Genomic DNA, 19,702 nt, shown 5'->3' on the forward strand with positions numbered 1-19,702 from the left:
GCATCAGGCCCAAAACTGAGTCATGAGGAGGCTCAAACGGGCATCAGCTGCAAGGTGGTCCGGCATTTGCTTCTCTGGAAAGACAAAAATGCAGGTGCTTTCTTGCCTATCTCCCAGCACCCCAAGGCAGACAGGCCAAGGCAGCTGAGAGCCATGTCCAGTCGGCACAGGTCCCCTAATTCCTTCTGACAGCCCAGAAGCACAGAGGAAGGGGGAATGTGCAAATATGGTCATTTGCAGCTTTTGTGCATCTTCCAAGGAGAAAGGAAAGCTGAAACCACGTTTAGGTTTAGGAATTTTTGAATCTCTAATATATAAATGGCAAAAAGCTTCATTAGTGCCACTTTGCCACTCATAACGGAGATTAAAAATTCTTACTGGCACTGAGAAATAAGACTTAACGTCATTGTATTTATTAGGTTCTGAAACAATACACATTCACATCCTTTTGAATACAGTACATTTGGCACAATAATGTTTACAATGAAATAACACTAATGAATGGCAAGAGATTAAAATTACATCCAGAAAGGAAAAAATGTACAAATAAAGCATCACAATACAAAAAAAAAATCCTAAAATTGAATACATTTTATAGTTAGCCAGAATTATTTTGCACATAATTTAAAAAGAGGTAATTTTTTAGCCTTCTTTTTTTTTTTAAAAAAGCAAGATTAAGTTGTTTTTTCACCTTTGGAGGAAAAAATTATGTTTCTACTTCACAAAGCCCATAATGAGAGAACACAGGAGAACAGCTATCCTTCATATATATTTTTTGGCTTTTTTTTTTTTTTTTGCACTCCCCCCCTTTTTTTTTTTTTTTTTTTTTTTTTTTTAGAGAGAGAGAGAGAAAGAGAAAGGGGGTGGGGCGGGAAAGATTAGAAAAAACTGGCAGAAGTGTTAACAGTGTGTCTATTTTCAAACTCTTGTAAAAATGAAAATGAAACAATGATTACTCAAGGAACACACAAGCCTTTTTCTATAGACCTTTGCTGGATTTAAATCTGCCTGTGTGAGAACGTCACCAGCCAGAGGCATCCCAGCCAGCCCAGCCTTGGGTGCTAAAAAGGGCCCTTTCTGGGACAGACTGACTGACTGCCTTCAGCTGCCAGGTGGAATGTATTATTTGACTTCCCAGCAAACTTGCCAGTTGTCCTGTAGGAAAGGCCCAGTCCCCACTGCCATGCAAACACCAGACCCTTGGACAAGGCCATCTGGCATTGCAGTTAGAGCTTGCTTGGTTGTCCAAAGTTTAAAATGGTGAAGAAAGCAGAAGAAAGAACAGTAGTTACACATGAGTATGATGGGCAGTATTATCATGTCTTCCTAAAAAATGAGATGATGCCACCGTAAAGATGTTTCTGTGCTTGTACTCAACTCCAGAAGATAGTCTCTCTCCAGAATGTCAAGTTACCGAAGATAAATTAAATTAATCTAATGTTCTTCATCATTCACTGGTATGCCAAACACATGAATTGATATATCATAATATTTAATATTTGCAATTATTATAAGAACAGATAATAATTACACCTGAGTTTTTAAAAAATAAAAACAAAAGAGAACTGAATGTCGTCATTAGTAACAAAGGCTATGACCAGCCAGATGCAAATATGGACACAGACTCTCTATGGGCTCAAGATAGTTACTGTCCAAGCTTTGAAACCACCATCAAAAACATTCCTTTCTCTCCCCCATCTCTATCAGGGTATAATAGAGCACAGGAGAACTGTATGTGAGATTTAATATAGCTTAATACATGTTTACATCTTTTAAAATAAACCAAAATGAAATAAACAATACAAAGAATCCCCAACACACCCCCCATCCCCCATAAAGGAACACACCTATGTCTCGGTAACTTGAACCAATACACTTACAGAGTATTGCACCTGGACATTATTATAATTATTCTTTCATAGACTAAAGTTTTATAATATGCCTGAACATGCAGCAGTTGATACCTCTATATTCAATGAATTAATTCCACAGGCCTTGCAGCAAACACTATATACAAAAATCTCAAATGTACAAAAGGCAAAAAGCTTCATTAGTGCCACTTTGCCACTCACAAGTATATATATTTAGGGGCAGCTGGGAAATCCACGTGCAATAGTTGGAATGGATTCCATTCCCTGCTAAATCAGTTCAGTAAATTAGGTAATCAAATGACCTCCAGGAAACATATACACAAAGCCACACAGAACCCTTGGAAATGAAAGAATAACACTGTTAGCGTATCTACAGGAGGTAATGTCACATCCCTTAAATAGTGTCCACATGAGTTGCCATTGCATGTCACACAGAAACAAAACTGAGTACATCTTGTGACACTGTCAGTTTTCAAACAAGTTGCCGTTCAGTCTCCAGACACCCTTTGTATAACCCATGTGTAGCCTCATTCTGCTTATTCCAAAAGCAGGTATTTCATATATAACTTTACATGTTTAATGTTTAAAAACCACAACACAGTAGTACTACCATTTTGTATAAGTGCGCTAAAATAACACACTGCTGCAGAAAATAAATAGTGTTTATGCTAGGAACTTAGGATGAAACTGGAAAGAGAATCTGGGAGCTGAGCTTTGTTGGAACCCCAGGGTCCTGGCCTTTGTGTCCAGGTAGAACTTGAATGATGAGGAACGCTACTTGCTGCCTTTTCTCTCAATTCATACAGCCCTCATGTGTTACTCGGTCACTGACAGCATCCACCTTGGACGACCGGTTTCTCATTTTGTATTAGCCCTTTAATATCTACCTGTATTCAGACTGGAATTTATATCTTTTGGCCAATTAGAAAGTGAATTTGAAAATATATCTTTCAAATGTTAACAGAGTTCAAAACCCCGTTCCTTTTTCTACAAAGAGGATTTCTTCCACAAGACACAAACTTACATGACTTTGGCATGCTGAAAAGCTAAAACCAAAGCAGGCAAGAGTTAGCCATTCCAGAGCAAACCAACCCAGCTGGCCAATCCCTGCATCTCTGGTCTCCCTCCCTCAGAGGGCATGCCTTGAGGGCGCCGTCCCTTGTGTGTGCGGAGAAGCACCAGTCTCTTCTCCAGGACAGAAGGGCAGGGATGGCAAGCTGGGGCGCAGGAGGGAAAAGAAGCAAGAGGGGTCAGGATCTGTGTCCAACAGCAGAGCCAGAGTCTTCTTGTTTGCTTGCTTTCTTTTTTCTTTTCTTTGCAGTAAAAGAACTGAAGTTGCTTCACTGCCAGGAGCCCCTGAGGAGTGGAACCAGGCTTGCCAACGGTCCAAACACGGCAGTGTATACAGCTAACTGCTGACCCAATGAGTCTGTATTACTGGTGAGACAAGAACCGAGAGCGCCTTCTGGTCGCCAGGTGGGAGGGGGAGGAGGTGGCCTGGGGCAAGGGAATGCAATAAATAGACAGTGGACATGGGACTGGGGCTCCGAGGAGGAGAAGTAGTTCAAGACCTGCTGAGTCTCTGCAACACAGGAGTCTTCTCTGCACCCCTTCTTGCAGCATCGGCAAAGTCCAACTGCAGTGGGCTCTCAGGGCATCAGGTCTTCACCAAAGTAGGAGAAGCCTTTGAATTCCTCCTGGTTGATCTGCTTTACAATTGCTTCGTCCACAAGGGTGAGTACCGGCTCTTCCCGGGTAAAGTCTTGGTCAAAATTATTGACGTCTCTTTTGGTTTTCTGTGGGAAGAAAAGAGAAAGTGGTAAGTGGAGGCTGCCCTCCCTCCTGAGGGCCCCCCACGGGGAGTGGGCACCGCACTGACCAGCCTGTCACCAAAGCAGGCCTCTAGCTACCAACAGACAGCAGACACGGGGCTGTCCCGATGAGGTAACGATGGATGGCCCCAGGACCCGGAGGTGACAGAGGAGGAGAGGAAGAATGAGTCAAGGTGAGAAGGAAGAAGGGGTGAGAGGGTATGATGGAAAAGCAGGGAAGTGGGATTCCCACAGCCGTGTGTGTGTGTGTGTGTGTGTGTGTGTGTGTGTGTGTGTGTGTGTGTACGATGCAAAGGTCCCATCTCACACCCTCTTCCAGCAACTGCTATAACCTTCTGGCTCCATTACAACCTCCCTTCTGAATCCCCTCCCAGAGGTCCTTCTTCCCCATAATCCGGCCACGTCTGCTCCAGGTGACATCCTCTCTACAAGCCTGCCTCGATTTCCACTTATTCTCACCATGAACCCAACTGTGTGCTCCCATATTTTTTCAATTATTACACTCAGCACATTGACTTGCCATGTTTTTATGCTTTTGTCTAGACCAAGAGCTTCTTAAAGGCAGAGACCCTGTCTTGCTCAACCTTGGGTTCCCAGCAGTTCCCTAGCAGTAAGTGTCTATTGAATGAAGAGTGTAAACTCACCACTGACTCCGCAGCTCTGAAGGACCCATACCTCTGGGTTCAAGTTCCCAAAGTACAACTGTGAGCCTTATGGTTCTGGGGGATGGGGTGGAAGGGAGCAATCAATCAATCCACAAATGAATCCTGGTTTTTGGAGAAAATCAGGAAGTATAAATAATGCTGTCTGCCTTTAGGGGCTTAGAGTTGAGTTTGAGGGGCCAGCAGTCCTGTGTAGAACACATCGCTTTAGTTAGAAAAATTTCCATGGAGAAGGCAGGGTTTGGACTAAAATTTGAGGAATGGGTGACAATTGTACTGGTAGAAATGGGAGGGAGGTACTTTGGCAGGGAGAAGGATGGAACAAAGGCAGGGAATAGGAAGACAAAAGATGCATACACAGGCCAATGGGTTCACCAAGCTGCAGGGGCAGAGTGCAGCATGGGGATGGTGGGAGTTAGGGCTGGAGTCCAATGGCAGAGGCCTTCAATAGCGGGTACCCTCTCCCCCACAGCACAGAGCACAATGCCCAGAAGATTAAAGGCAAGGACTCCAGCAATACTTTTTTCAGACACTGATTAACTGGTATTACCCAGGATTAGTGACCTGGATGATGGAATAAATCTTGTGGAAAGATTCATATTATTAGTTGTAGGAGAAATAATATTAATATACACTACGCTCTGTGGAAACCGGTAACCTAAAGATGTTAATAAGTAGTCCATGAAAAAAGGGGTTTTGACACAAAGCCATGTTTTCTACCCTGCTCTTGGAGATTTGCTATGCACATTGGTAAGTTAGTCTCCGAGAAATTCTGGAGTGAGGAAATCTGGTTTGCTTTGTTTGGGCCAGGCTTCCTCAAACTTGACCTAAAACTTTCTTTTTTTTTTCCTAAATAGTTTATGAACACCTCTCCTGAGAGCAGGTTCTACAGAATGCAGTTTGGAGAATGTTGGTTTACAGTTTACAAAGCATCTTTGCATTTATTTGCTCATTTGATCCTCAGAACAGGCCGGGAACATCCTGATCCTACAGATGAGGAAACTGTGGCTCAGAGAGGTTTGATGACTTTCCCAGGGTCACCGGACTGGTTAAGAACAGAGCCAGAACTTATGTCTGGGCTTCAGTGTGATGCCTTCCACAGTGGGTAAGGTCTGGAAATCTGGACACGGGAGAAATTGGAAGATATAACAAGAGTCAAGTTCAACCAGGAGACATTTAGGTAACACCACTAGGCAAAATAAAGCCAGAAAGGCCTGCCAGTCGGCAAGCATGGTGGGAGACAGCTGTGAGTCCGGGAAGATAGGGGTAACATGGGCCGGGTGAGCTGCACAGGGGACTGTTTTCAAATGGCCCCAGGTTGAAATCAGAATCACAAACAGCACGGAGAAGGGACAAACTGATTTCTACCATCTTTTAGCACCACCAGTCCTGCCTGGTGTCTTCTTTCTGGGCTTGAGCTGCATAGGTCAGCAGGTCTCAGAGACCTTGGAAGGCGGAAGGAGAGGACACACAGAAAACCCAAGGGATTCCCAGAAACAGAACCTGCAGCTGAGGGGCATCCATGCTGCCCCTGAGAAGGGAAAGCTGGGTGGTTTGGTCACCTCTGCCAGGAGGGCTGGCCCCCAGCAGGAGGACCATCTGTTCTCCCTCTCCAGTGTGTACAGAACAAGAGGAAAAGGAGGGCCCTGCTTGAGAGGGAAACAACAAAGACCATCCCAACAGTGACGCACATCGATGCGGGAGGGTGGCGCCTGGGCAAAGGGTGTGGGACACCTCTTCTGAAGATCTCTATGGAAGGGGGAGGGATTCACTGACTGGGGAGGATTGCAGGCTATGGGCCCTCTGTGCCTGGTGAAGTGAGTCTAGAGGGAGGAGTGGGCTGGGCAGACTGTGGCAACAATTGGGGAAGCACTGGGTATCATCCCAGAAGGCAAGCCAGGGGCATCCACGCTGGGGGGAGCTGGAGCCGAAGGGGACAATGGAGTAGTAGGGGTGGCAGTAGAGAGAAAAAGAGAGTCAAGGAATACAGCAAGAGGAATGTTCCATTTGTAACATCACCAAAGACGGGCCATGTCCAGGTCTATGGTAGACTAGTATAATCCAGGCAGAGGGCTGGCTGTATAAGGCGTGGAGGCAGGAGATGCCTTCACCATCTCTCCTAACTTGGCACTCACCACACTGAGGAGGCCCCCTCTTTTCAACTCATGTATGATATAGTGACCAGGATTCTCCAGGTTTCAGAATCACCCCCAGCTCCCTCCCAGCTGGCTGCTAATGAGAGGAACCTGTGTATGAAGGACTTCAGAAAATCTGTAAGCTGTCTGGCACTGGCTCTCCCTATTTACCTGATTGTGTTTCACCTGTTGGTCATTAGTGTCTGTTAATCATGGAAGCTGGTTTCATTTCTTGAGGTCAACTGAGCTTAATGGTAAAGCTAGATTCTACAGGAGGTCTGAATTTCACAACTTGCTGTTGTGAACCAGGGAACCAGGCTCAGTCAATACTGCTAGTGGTGTCATTCCCAGAGGACTTTAGCTTCATGGTGGTCTACCTTGGAGAGCCATTTAGCTCAGCTCCACGATTCTTGAGGTTCCAGAATCATTTGTGGCATTCGAGAGAATATGCCATTCTTCATGATCGTTACAGACTTGGCTCACCCATCTCCTTACACTACTTGGCCCCTACCCTACTTTCCTTGGAGAGATTTTAGGTACATGTGAGTCACCCATTTCTAATTCAAATAACTATCCCCACTATGTGCAATCTCTAAGTGTTAACATTAGAGGCTTGGGAGTTTTCCAAAGCAAACGTCCCTGGGAAAACCCATCCCCTATTAATGGTATGTAGGTAGCACAGCATCCTCGAATTTGGAAAGAACTGCAGATTATATTCTTTACTCACCGATTTCATTCTTTGAAAAGCTGCTACCTCCCTCACAGAGCAGGCACAGGACTTGACTTAAAGGTTCTGAGGGGCAGGCTCTCAGAGACACTTGTTTATCGTGATCCTCAGTTATCCCTGCCTCCCCTAATGCCTAAATATCAGGCTCCTGCCCCCCACTGCAGAGCCTGAGAGATGACAGTGGGACACAGGGAACAACATTCTAACTCTCCGGTCCCCTCCTAATCCCTGAAGCCTTTCCTACAACCTTCGGCCCACACTTAGGGAAGGCTGCATAGAGTAGGAGGAAGATCACTGGCTGAGCTCATCCTGGTGCCATCCCTTCCTGGTTATTGAAGCTGTGAAGTTAACCTCTTTAGGCCGTGATCTTTTCATCTGTCACATGGGGGTGGTAACAGGCACACTATAGGCTGCCTTGAGGACTGAGTGAGATGCGATGTTAGGTTCCTTCTGCAGAACCTGGCATACAGAGGGCACTCAATAAATGATAGCTCCCATCATGCCTTCAAATCTTAGCATTCGTGTGCCATGGGCATGCATCACGCACAGCTTGGTTGTTACCCAACACAGTGCATGGAATCTGCCCATCAATGAGTTTCCTGAAGGTAGGGGCTGAGTCTTACCTTTCTTTCTGTGCCTCCAAATCCAGAACTAGGGCTGAGCCCAGGACTGCCTGAACATCCTAGTGCTTCCTCCAGCAATTGAGATGCTTCCATTGCACATCACTGCTTTTGGGGTAAAGTCCTGAGATCTTTCAATCACCTGCTTCTGAGGCCCTTCAGGAGCTTGTCCTTGCTGCCTCCCCCAGCTTCATCTCCCTGGCACTGTCCAACTGTGGGGCTTCCTCCTGCTTTCTCCTGCCTCCAGCCTTGCACAGCTATCCCTCTACCTGGAATGCCCTCCCCCATCCCTGCCTTCTGCCCCAGATCCATGCAATTTCCCCACCTCCATGTATGTGCCCTTCCTTCAGGAACTCTCCTTGTCCCTCCAAGGCTACTTGAACAAAGCTTCTTGTGGGTGCCCTCACCATCTCTCCTAACTTAGCACTCGCCACACTGAGGAGGCCTCTTCTTTTCAACTAATCTATGAGCTCCTTGCAGGCAGAGACTGCGCTGAACTCACCATTCTATCCCCAGCCTAGCACAATGCCTGGCACATACTGCGTACTCAATAGATATCGGCTAGAAAAAATTAATAAATGCACCTCTCTTGCTGCTACTTTATCTAGAGCCAGTAACGTGATCTGGGTTCAGGAGCAGGGACTACTGTCCCGTCAGGGGGTGTTTTGATTTTGGGAAGTGGAGGCAGGGGGTGAAGAGGGGTATGGCTGTAGTCTGATTCATGAAGGGCCTGGAGCCAGACCATCACTAGCACCATGGGGCCTGCAAAGCAGGTAGGCTTAGGCCCAATTAATGAAATGTCTTCTCCCAGGACTTGGGGCACTAGAGTTCTCTAATTGCTGACTCAAGATAGAAACAGAAACAGGTTCGACCACGGTTTGGGAAAATTCCATCAAGACAGATAAGTTTAGGGACTTGGTGGGTATGTCCCTGACCCCTGTGGTTGATGTTAGAGGAAAACAACATTCCGATTCCCTCTGGCATCGTTTCAGAAATAAGGTCTTGGATTTGAGAAATCTGGGACTGACTCTGGGGGAAGGGCACATTTTTGGTGTCTGTAGTCAGGGAGGGAGGTGGAACTGAACGAAATAAGAGTTTCAGGTCACTCCATAACCCTCTCAGAGACTGGGCCCGCCTTAGAGCTCAGGCAACTCTGAGGCCTAGAGGCTCAGCGGCTGTGGTGGTGGTGGGAGCCCAGGACAGAGGTGGGCAGGCAGCGTCAATGCTTACTTCCTGTCTGGCCAGCACAATCTCTCACAGCCCTCACTGTGCTGAAGTCATAAACTCAAGCTTTCGGAGGAGCCAGCAGCGTCTGCTTCTGTCTTCATTTGATTCCCAGGAGATCAACAGATGACTTTGTTTTAAAGCATGAGAAACCTCCCTGATCTTACAGGCTGGGGCACAGGGGGCTGGCTTTCATGGGGCCACCTTGTTGGTCCCTACCTTCCCCCTTAACTCTGCTTGGCGTGACAGCAACAGCACAAGTAGCCTAGTGACCCCAAGCCAGAGGTCCTCTGCCTCATGGGGTGTGACCTGAACTGAGACATGCTGTCTCTACATGGTCTCCCAAATGCCAGCATCCTTCTAGGTCCAATGTGAGCCTCCTTCTTATAACTTCCCTAACTCCAGTCTCATTGCACCCTGCCCTCCTCCCAGCTCCTATAGCACTGTCTGGATCATGCATTTAGCCCCTTCTGCTATTTCATGTGTATCGTATTCCCCATCATACCCCTCAAGGTACCTACTGCAAGGCAGGGCACACAGCAGACACTTAATGTTCATTGGCAGAAAATAATTTTAGTCACTATAACAGCCAAATCCCAAGTTCATCCTAGCTTTGAAATGTCCATATTCTTATCTAAGCTCCACTTTTCTCCTTTAAATATTCTAAAAGAAAAAGAATTTAAATAATTAGAACACTTCCTCAACATCAACTAGATCCTCACATAGATGCATATATTCTTTATAGCCATACATTCGAATTAAAATAATATATGTGTATATGTTTATATACTCATACTGATGTGTGAAGTTAAATGAAATAAAGAAGGTATCACTGCATAGTGCCCTGCCTGGCAAAAATGAGAATCTCTTAACTCTCTAGTTAAAAATTTCTCTAAACATAATCATCTGTCATCCCTTCTTCCTCTTTATAATTTTGTTAGCCAAGAAATATTCATACTTTTGGATTTTCTTTATAGTAAACAGGTCAAAACATATAAAGGGGTCATCTGGCACTGGACTGCCCATGGAACTTTCTATCAGGAGTCCATGGCAGTTCTCTATTTTTTTTGAGATGGAGTGTTGCTCATGTTGCCCAGGCTGGAGTGCAATAGCACAATCTTGGCTCACTGCAACCTCTGCCTCCCAGGTTCAAGTGATTCTCCTGCCTCAGCCTCCCGAGTAGCTGGGATTACAGGCTTGTGCCACCACACCTGGCTAACTTTTGTATTTTCAGTAGAGACGGGGTTTCTCAATGTTGGTCAGGCTGGTCTTGAACTCCTGACCTCAGGTGACCTGCCTGCCTTGGCCTCCCAAAGTGCTGGGATTACAGGCATGAGCCACCGTGCCCAGCCATTTTTTTTTTTAAATCCATCTCCTTCTTAGAAGGTGGTGGCCAGAGGTGAGTGCTAGGTTCCTGCCTCTGCGGTCTGAACAGTGCCAAGTGCAGTGGTGTTACTTTCTAGTAGGCGTGAACCCTTAAATTATATTAACATTGTCTAAGGCAGTATCAATGTTTTATCTTTTCTTAAATAGCTATGAGAAAACGTTGACACTATCTTAGTTGTATCAATCCAATTTTACCCCATTATGAGCTGAATTGTGTCTCCCCAAAAAGATATGTGAAGTCTTAACCCGCAGCACCACAGAACGTGGTCTTATTTGGAAATAAGTTCTTTGCAGATGTAATCAAATGAAGATGAGGTCATTAGAGTGGGCCCTGATCCAATATGACTGGTGTCCTTATAAGAGGGGAAATTGGACACAGAGACAGACATGCACAGAGGGAAGAGACACGGGGACACATGTGTGAAGACTGAAGCTGTACCACACAAGCCAATGAACATGTGCGGCTACCAGAAGCTGAAAGAGGCAAGGAAAGATTCTTCTGTAGGTTTCAGAGGGAGCAAGACCCTGCCAACCCCTTGATTTCAGACTTCTAGCCTCAAACTGTGAGATCATAAATTTCTGTTGTTCTAAGCCACCCAGGTTTTGGTACTTTGTTACAGTAGCCCTGGGCAACTAATACAAACTCCAATCTTATTTTTCTGAAATTGATTAAAAAAATTTTTTTTAAGTATATAAAGTAGAGAGACGAAATCTCGCTGTGTTGCCCTGGCTGGGCTTAAATTCCTGGGCTCAAGCGATCCTCCCACCACTGCCTTCCAAACTGCTGGGATTACAGGTGTGAGCCACCATACCCAGCTTGAAATTGGTTTTTAAAATCCAGACGTAATCCTTTACACTTAACCTTGATTTCTTCTTATTTTGGGACATATTTCTAGCCTGTCAAGATCACCATGATTCTGCAATTTACCTCTCTGAATCTCAGTGTATTTAGCTAGGAAGTAGAGATAACAGACATACCTAGCTTTCTGAGGGTTATAGGTAAAGTCCAGATAAACCTTAAAATACAATGCAAATGCCATTTTAAGTCTATCATTCATCTTATCTGCTATATCCTCCAGCTTTATGTCATCCTAAAATTTGATTGGCATGCCTCCAATCTATTGGGACACTTATGCAAATATTATTTAGCCCAGGATCAGGACCAGAGCCATTTGACCTGGCCCCTGAAACAGCCCTCTTACAAAGGTGACATCAAGTCCCACCAGCACTCTTTGGGGTGTGATTGTGAAATTGATTGAGAAGCAACCAGCCATGGTCACTGTTTTCATTTTGCTCAGTTGCTTTGCTGGAATAAAGATACAAATGGCTGAGCATTTCTCTGCTGGAAATGAAGTTAATTGCTTCACGTGATTATTACTGCTCCCTAAATGTCCACAAACTATCTTCTCATTAAGAATTTCAAGAAACTTGCTTTAATAATATCAATTTCAAAGTGTCCTAAGTCCACATTTTCCCAGTTTCTGAATACTGGGAGACTGTTTGCTTTTCTCCTATCACTTGGTATCACTACTCTATCCCATCATTTCCAATTTACCAACCAGTAGGCAGAGCAGATTCTTCTGTAACCTGGAATGTAATTCACCTGGACCTACACTGGAGTCACCCGGGGGAGCTTCAACCCACTGAGATGCTCGTCCCACTCTAGAGATTCTGTTTAATTGCTTTGGGATCTGGTCTGGGCATGGAATAATAGGGTTCCCCAGGGGAGCTTTATTAAATGTAATTTGCCTGTCTTGGGTTTCAGTTTTCCCTTTGTGGTTTTCACCCTTACCTTTGTACTTTGGAGCTATTTGTCTTTGGAGAAAAGTTGGAGGCAAAATAACAGGTCTGCCTTTTGCCATTTTTTAACACAGTGGTTCTCAATCCTGGCTGTGCATAAAAGCCAAACACAGCTATTTAGACACCTGAGCATGGTCCTAGACCTGACGAATTGGAATCTCCAGACAGTGAGTTTTTAAAGCTCCATAAGTGATTCTGATGGGCAGCCTGGTGGAGTCCCTCCATATAAAGGCCATGGGTCTCTTTCTTTCTTCTTTTAACAATTTCAAAAGGCCTTTTTTGTGGTTGTTGTCCAAAGGCCTGCTTAGGAGCCGAAGACCATTCTAGATTTGGCCTCCTCCAACACATAGCAAGTTCCTGCTATATACTGGCATTCCTTCTCAGCTTCATGACTTCTTGGTCTATTTTATATTGGTCTTTATAAAATCGGGACATCTGAGAACTCTCGTGGAATCAGACTGGTTTCTTTAAATGCCGATCTGTGAGAAGAGGTAGCTTAGTGGCTTAGCCTTCATACTCTGCAACCCAACTGCCTGAATTCTATGCCTGCCTCTCCAGGTACTAACTTTGTGGGGGCCAATTATGTAATCTCTGTGCCGCCATTTTCTTATCCATAAAATGGGGACATTAGTAGTCCTCCCCACATATGTGTTGTAAGGATTAAATGAAAGAATACAATCAAGTGGTAAGAACAGTAGATGGCATCGAGTAAATTATTGGCATTGTTCCTTCCTCGATACATCTATAGATCACAACTGTATGGTTAGAACAAACAGAATTGTCTTTGGGATGATCCTGGAGAGAACTTTCTATTTGGTCTTAGTTCACGGAATAATCATTGTTTCACCTGGGCCACCTGTGTGCATTTTTCTCCCATGCACATGAAATCTAGAACTAATTAGTTTTCACTGGAGGCCAAGAGCCAACTATGTGACCCACCCAAAAGAACATTCCTGATTCCTTTTTGCCTTCCTGTGCTGTTTTCTCTTTCTTCCTTTCCACTGACATTACATTCATAGTAAACTTTATGTATACTGGTGGGCCATCTTTAAACTTTCTGGAATAAGACGAGAAAAACAAGGAAGGAATTTGGAAAAACAAGGAAGGAAGCAAATTTTAGCACGGCTGGCTAAAATTGCAGGCTGTAACACCATCTCTTGGCTGGGCGTGGTGGTTCATGCCTACAATCCCAGCACTTCTGGTGGACGAGGTAGGTAGATAGCTTGAGCCCAGGAATTTGAGACCAGCCTGGGCCACATAGTGAGACCCTTCTTTACAAAAAAATACAAAAATTAGCCAGACATGGTGGCATGTGCCTGTAATCCCAGTTATTCAGGAGGCAGAGGTGTGAGGTTGGCTTGAGTCCAGGAGGTAGAGGTTGCAAGCCAGCCAAGATCGTATCACGGCACTCCAGCCTGGGTTTGACAGTGCCAGATCTTATCTCAAAAACATTAAAAAGCATCAGCTCTCCTTTTCTTTCTAATGAGTGGGACATGTGTGTGTCTTTGGATGTCTGTGTGTGTTGTGTTGTGTGTGCACAAAGTCCAATGGCACGGGGGAGCCTGGGCGCCCCGGGAACTGAGGAGCCCAGCAAGCTGAGGGCTGCATGCCTCACCAGCTGTTGCCGCCTGTCGGGGACACAGACCCAGGGATCCCAGGTCTTTGGAGTTGCCACTAAATGCCCCAGTCTACATTTTCACTTACATCTCTTTTTAAATGTGGCCTACTAATTCGATTTTAAAAAGTTATCTCCTGGCTGAATGGGTCTCACAATCCTCCAGTGTGTGACCTTTACAGTGTTGAAAAGATCACTGCTTCCACCTTTTAAGGGAGAAGAAACTGAAGACCCACTTGCTTTTTAAGCATAAGGGCACAAATGGCAGTTAAAATGGGAAGCCACTTGGCCCGCCATTCCCCAGCCCAACGGAAAGGGTCTTGGCAGCTCGGTGGCCCCTGCAGCCGTAGGGACAAGTTGCCCAAGCCTCAGGCCGGGCCTCACAGGCCCCTTCCCCATAATCTGGTTGGCTTCCTCGCTAAACCACTTCTGAGGGAAAGTTGCTTCACTCCTTTGGAGGCAGTCAGACACACATATCTATTTGCTAAATGGACCAAATTCTCTCAGACTGCCAGGCATTCTGAACAATCAACCACAACTGAATTCTATCAGGTCCGCTATTTGATGGAATTCAACTATTTCCCCTCTCCAGTCTCATTATTGTTTGCTAAACTATAAAAATTTTTTTTTTTTTACAAATTCCATTTGAGGAGTTCCTTTAGGAAAAAGGAAAACTCTGCTTCAGGTATTAGCTAACAGCAAACCTCCTCCCCTACACCCAGCAAATAGAGATCAAAGGAGTTCAGCCAACTATCGTTTGGGAATTAGCTGGGGTCTAAAGACACAGCTTTCAGGGATTGCCACCAAACTTCTAACATGTGTTATGATGCTTTGAAACAAAACTTCAGGGCAACTACCTAAAGGTTCCTTCAGAAGGCAGTGCCAATTCAGAAACCTACAGAAAAAAGGGAGGGCCCAGGACAGAGCCCCTTCGTGGCTCTTGCTTCTGCAAAACTGGGGAACACGTTCCTCGTCTGCCATTGGTAAAGTGAGAAGCTTTTCAAGGAGACTTTCAATGCTGCTTCTATGTCTAAATTCCATGGCTCAATCATTTTAAGCAAAAGTAAGGAATATAAAATAAGCTTCTTAAATGGGGTTCCCACCCTTAAAAGGGTTTGATTTTTTTCTGTGAAAGGCCAGGTAGGAAATATTTTAGATGTTGTGAGCCATATGGTCTCTGTCATAACCACTCCACTCTGCCACTGTAGCCCAAAAGCAGCATGAACCTATGTAAATGAATGACTGTGGCTGTGTTCCGATAAAACTTTATGGGCACTGATGTTTGAATTCCACACAGTGTCCATATGTCATGAAATAGTATTCTTTAACCATTAAAAAAAGTGTGGAAACCATTCTTATTCTAGGGCTGCACAAAAGCAGGTGGTGGGCTAGATTTGGCCCATGGGCTGCAGTTTGCAGACCCCTGCCTCGGAGGACGGCTTCAGAGTTTCCATGAACCTGGTAGAATATAGAACAGTGTACTGTGTTTATGGACACCTCGGGGTTTTCCTGGAGAGAGAGATTACTATATCAGATTCTCCAAGGGGGTAGTGATACCACTGCTAAGTTAAGAACCACTGATTTAAACATTTCCCTTATAAAAAGCCTGGCTTTCTAAGTGGTACAGTAACTGTCTCTGAGGAATCCACATAAAGGAGAAAGCCCTGAGAAGTATTTTCAGGACCTGAAGTGCCCCCTTTTGCTGAAGTCTTTCAGATCACAGGGGTCGGGTCCCCAGCATGGGGCATCCCCTCTGGTCTCAGTGACCATACGGTGCTCTGCGGGGAAGGCTGTCTCATGTAAAAATGGCTGAGAACATTCCCCCGGATGTAGACTCTGTATCTAAGCCTCTTTCCAGAGGCGTCTTCTACGTGCAGGTGAAGCCAATAGTCTCAAAGCATTAGCTCCAAACACATTATGTCTCCATTCCTGTTAGTGAAGGAGGCACTTCTGGGCAGTTCTGAGGGGTGGCGCTTATTCCTGCTCCTCAAACCCTCCCACGCCCATCCAGGCCCTCCCAGGCCCACACCTACGCACTCCTTTGGCTGTGACACGTTGATTCTGAAATTTGGTAACAAAAATATAAAGCATACATTCCAGCCACATCGGGCCACCTGGTTATGGATGAGTCCACATCGTCCATCTAGTGTACGCTGGCCCCAGATGACATCCACTCTGGGATTTAGAAACAGCCTGGGTATGTTGCTAAGTGCCCCAGGAGTCTTAGCTCCCCCAAGAGGCTGGCAGTGCCTGGGGGCAAAGAGGGCCTGGGGCTTCTGACACTAGCAGGGCCCAGCTCAGCCTAGCTTTGCAAGCTCCCAGCTAATGGAATGAACCCTGCAGAGTCTCTGGAGGACGGCAGAGCGCCACAGCCGTTCTCTCCGCCAGATCCCACCAGCCCTCCAAGAGCCAGACTGAGAGGATGCTGCATGTGAGCTCTGAAACCATTCATGAGGCCACTCAAGGGACGTGTCTGGTGCTGCTGTATGGGAAAGGAAATACCTCTTCCTGGGGGAATGATCCCCAAACCAGGCTAGTCCCCTCCTATATATACCTTGACCCTTGTGACGGGGTTCTCTTTCTTGGTACTCCTCATAACTGGGGCTAAATGATGACTCAGTCTGAAGTGTCTTTTCCACTGGACTGGAGCTCCACATGGGCATCTGCCTTGTATTTCTAGCACCAGCTTAGTGCCTGGGACAGCCTGAGCTTCTTTAGGAGGAAAACATAACAAAGCTTGCAGATGGAGAGTTTGCCAGTGCTTTGATGCCTTCCACGCCCGGCTCTTGTAACCTCACACCCACTCCACAGGGAGCAGAGTGCTGTGATCACATCTCCATTGTAAAGATGGGGAAATGGGCTCCGAGGCATTAGACGTCTTGTCTAAGGTGCAGGCTGGGCAAGAGGTGGGGTTAGGACTTGGAATCAGCTTGTTCTGACCCCGAGGCTGTGCCCCTGGCATGTGCTATCCTGCCTTCTATGATGAACTGCCAGGAGGCATCGATGCAGCCATCTGCACAAAGACACGCAGCACTGTGCCCAGCACAAGCTGCCAGTTCAATGGTTTCTGTCAATAGCAGTGTTGCTGTGTTAAGATCAAACAAACAACTGCATTCTGCCATGTACCCCTCACAGTGCAAGAGGCCGCCATCCCCACCAAGTCTTTTGGGGTTGTTTCATAGACATTAGGGGCACCCCAGGAGATGCCTGGGACAGAACATGATGTAGAAAATGCTGTGTGGCTATCCAGGAATAAAGAGCCTCAGGAGGAGACAGTACCCTGCCTGCCCTGGCTTGCCTGGGGCCTGAGCTTGCTGAGCCAGGCCCTGCAGTGAGCTGGCCCCCTGCAGCAGGATGTGCAGTGGCAGGACCCGAACCTGGCGATGCAGCAGGAGCCTGTGTCTCCAACTAGAAGTGGGTAAGAAAACAGTGGCAACTTGGACTCATTCTGCTTCTAACTGGGGGCCTTTTTTCATTTATCGTCTACTTTTCAAAGCCGTGTTATTGCTGACAGCTGTTGGGTTTACCATTCCAGGGATATTTTTGGTATCCAAAGAAGAAGCTTTCCAATATGGCCCTGGCAAAGACCCAGTTCCTCCACTTACCAATCTCTCCCCCACTTATTTAGGAAAATGTTCTAGATAGAGAGAAGTTCTCTTGGCCCAGGATTTATTATTGCACTGCCTGTGAAATGGGAACTGTAAACATTCTAATATGTGCCTCTCAAGTCAAGATGAGGTCACCCACCTTCTCTCACCATTCAACAATAATTTCAGGTTTCCTAAAGCAGGATCTTATGACCCCAAATCCCCGGGCATACACTGGAACTGATCTTGAGCCATAAAAGGTGAGAGGAGAATTTTGAGATAGAGTTGAAAAAAAGACTGTAGATCTGGAGAATTCATTTGTTCATTCCACAAATACAGATTGAATACCTACTATGTGCCAGGAATTGTTCTCATTGCTGGGGATGCATCTGTGAACAAAACAGATAGAACTGTCTCCCTTGATTGCTAATTGCTAATTACTGTGCATTGCTAATTGTTGGCGCTGCGTGATGAACACATGGGGATCCCTTCAATGATTTGCTCTACTTTTACATATGTTTGGAAATTTCCATACTAAAGTTAAAATTATAAGTCCCAAATCTCAAAAACATGATGCCAAGTAAAAGAAGGCAGACACAAAAAAAGTACATGCTATGTGGCTCCATTTATAAGAAACTCTTCTAGAAAAGACGAATCTAATCTCCAGTGACAGAAAGCAGACCAGGGTTGCCTGGGGCTATGGGCAGGAAACTTCTTGGGAGGATGGAGGTGTTCTATATACTTATTGTGCTGGTGGTCACACGGATATATACATTTTTCAAATGCATCAGAATGTGGACATGAAATGGGTGCATTTATTCTATGTAAATTTTATTGCAATACAATTGATTAAAAAACCCTGCAAATCCTTGCTCTCATGTAGCTAGGGCTGGAAGAAATCTTAGGGATTACTTAAGTCCCTCATTTTATAGGAAATGAGCAGAGAGAGTCAGTGAATTTCTCAAGGTCTCGCAGATAGTAACAGTGGAGACCAGCACCCCGTTCTGTCCAGCACTTCCCCTTAGCTCACTGTCAGTGATACAAGGTGGGTGCTGCATTCTGAAGTGCCACATTTTGGGTGACTGTCTTCTCAATTATTTGGTTGAACACCCACACCCCAGGTCCCTATAGTCCGAGTCTGCCATACCTCCCAGAAAGATTGCAAATCCTGTTACTGCCAACACTAGCTGAGATGTCAGCTGCTGCGCTGGGGGGGAAGGAGTGCGGCTAAAGTCCTAGGTCAGGATCTGGTTTATTTTCTAAGTCATCTCAGTTGATAAGCCCTACTCTGGAGGGCTTATCTTTCCATGTCCTTACTTAAGGCAAATATATTTCATATTTCCCTGGCCTAGCCATTCACCACCTTCTTCCACACCTAGCTAGGCTCTCACACCTGAAATACTCCATTGACATCCAAGCTCTGTGCTCCGAGAAAGCTGCTGTTGAGGTGGAGTACGTCCAGAAAGGAGTAGCCAGAGGAACATGGAGGGCAGGGGGCTGCCACTATGTGGCCAGGCCTTCTCACATTGAGGAGACTGAGGTTGATGTGGAAACTTAATGAACCTTCACAAACCTACTGTGTATTAGTCAAATCCCAGAATTCCAGAATAATAATGGGATGTTAAGTTTCGGTCAAACCTAATTCTGTTATCATCCCCCTCCCCAGCACAAACAATGGGAAGTAAAGAGGGCACTGATCCTCCAAGTGCAAAACTGGATTCCCCAGAGTGTCTCTTTTCCATGACATATATGCCTCCAGAGATCAAAGGTCCTCCACTTGACGCGGGCAGAACCACCCCCGCCCCCGCCAACCCCGTCAGCTTGCAAAGTGCCCCTTGGTGCCTGTAGTCTTCCGGGAACAGACGCTGGCTGGAGGGCTGAGCCCCTCTGTGAGGGAGGGTTGAGGCTCTGTCTGCCTTCACTTCAATACACACAAACCAGGCTCTGACCCCTGTCCCTCCTGGCAGCTAGACCATCCTTTAGTCCTCTCCACAGAGATGGGCAGGAGGGCATTACTTATCCAGCAATGCAGCCCCACTCGGACAGGATCTTCTGCAAGACCCAAGACCAGAAGTGGGCTGACACAGGCTCTCAGGACCCACAGAAACCCTGGCTCCCAGCCTGTTTGGGGAGGCCCTCTTCTCCCTGTCCTCTAACCCTGAAAGGCAAAGCCCCAAATCCCTCTCCCAAATGAGCATCCTGTTAGGGGTCAGATGCCAGATTTTACCCTACTGCCTATTATC

At 46.0% G+C, this 19,702-nt stretch overlaps 1 protein-coding gene across 2 annotated transcripts in view; it reads right to left on the minus strand.

Moving 5' to 3' along the window:
- Positions 1-391: 391 nt before the first annotated feature.
- PRKCE (protein kinase C epsilon) overlaps positions 392-19,702 on the minus strand; it is a 539,420-nt gene continuing 520,109 nt past the window's right edge. Inside the window, exon 15 of one of the 2 annotated variants that reach the window (XM_050754093.1) lies at positions 392-3,667. In XM_050754093.1, coding sequence (XP_050610050.1) covers positions 3,521-3,667 — 147 coding nt within the window. In that variant the 3' untranslated portion in view covers positions 392-3,520. The remainder of the gene's footprint in view (positions 3,668-19,702) is intronic. The other variant, XM_050754094.1, reaches the window with a different exon arrangement.

The sequence above is a fragment of the Macaca thibetana genome, chromosome 13, assembly GCF_024542745.1.
Source record: "Macaca thibetana thibetana isolate TM-01 chromosome 13, ASM2454274v1, whole genome shotgun sequence".
Classification (NCBI taxonomy): Eukaryota; Metazoa; Chordata; class Mammalia; order Primates; family Cercopithecidae; genus Macaca; species Macaca thibetana.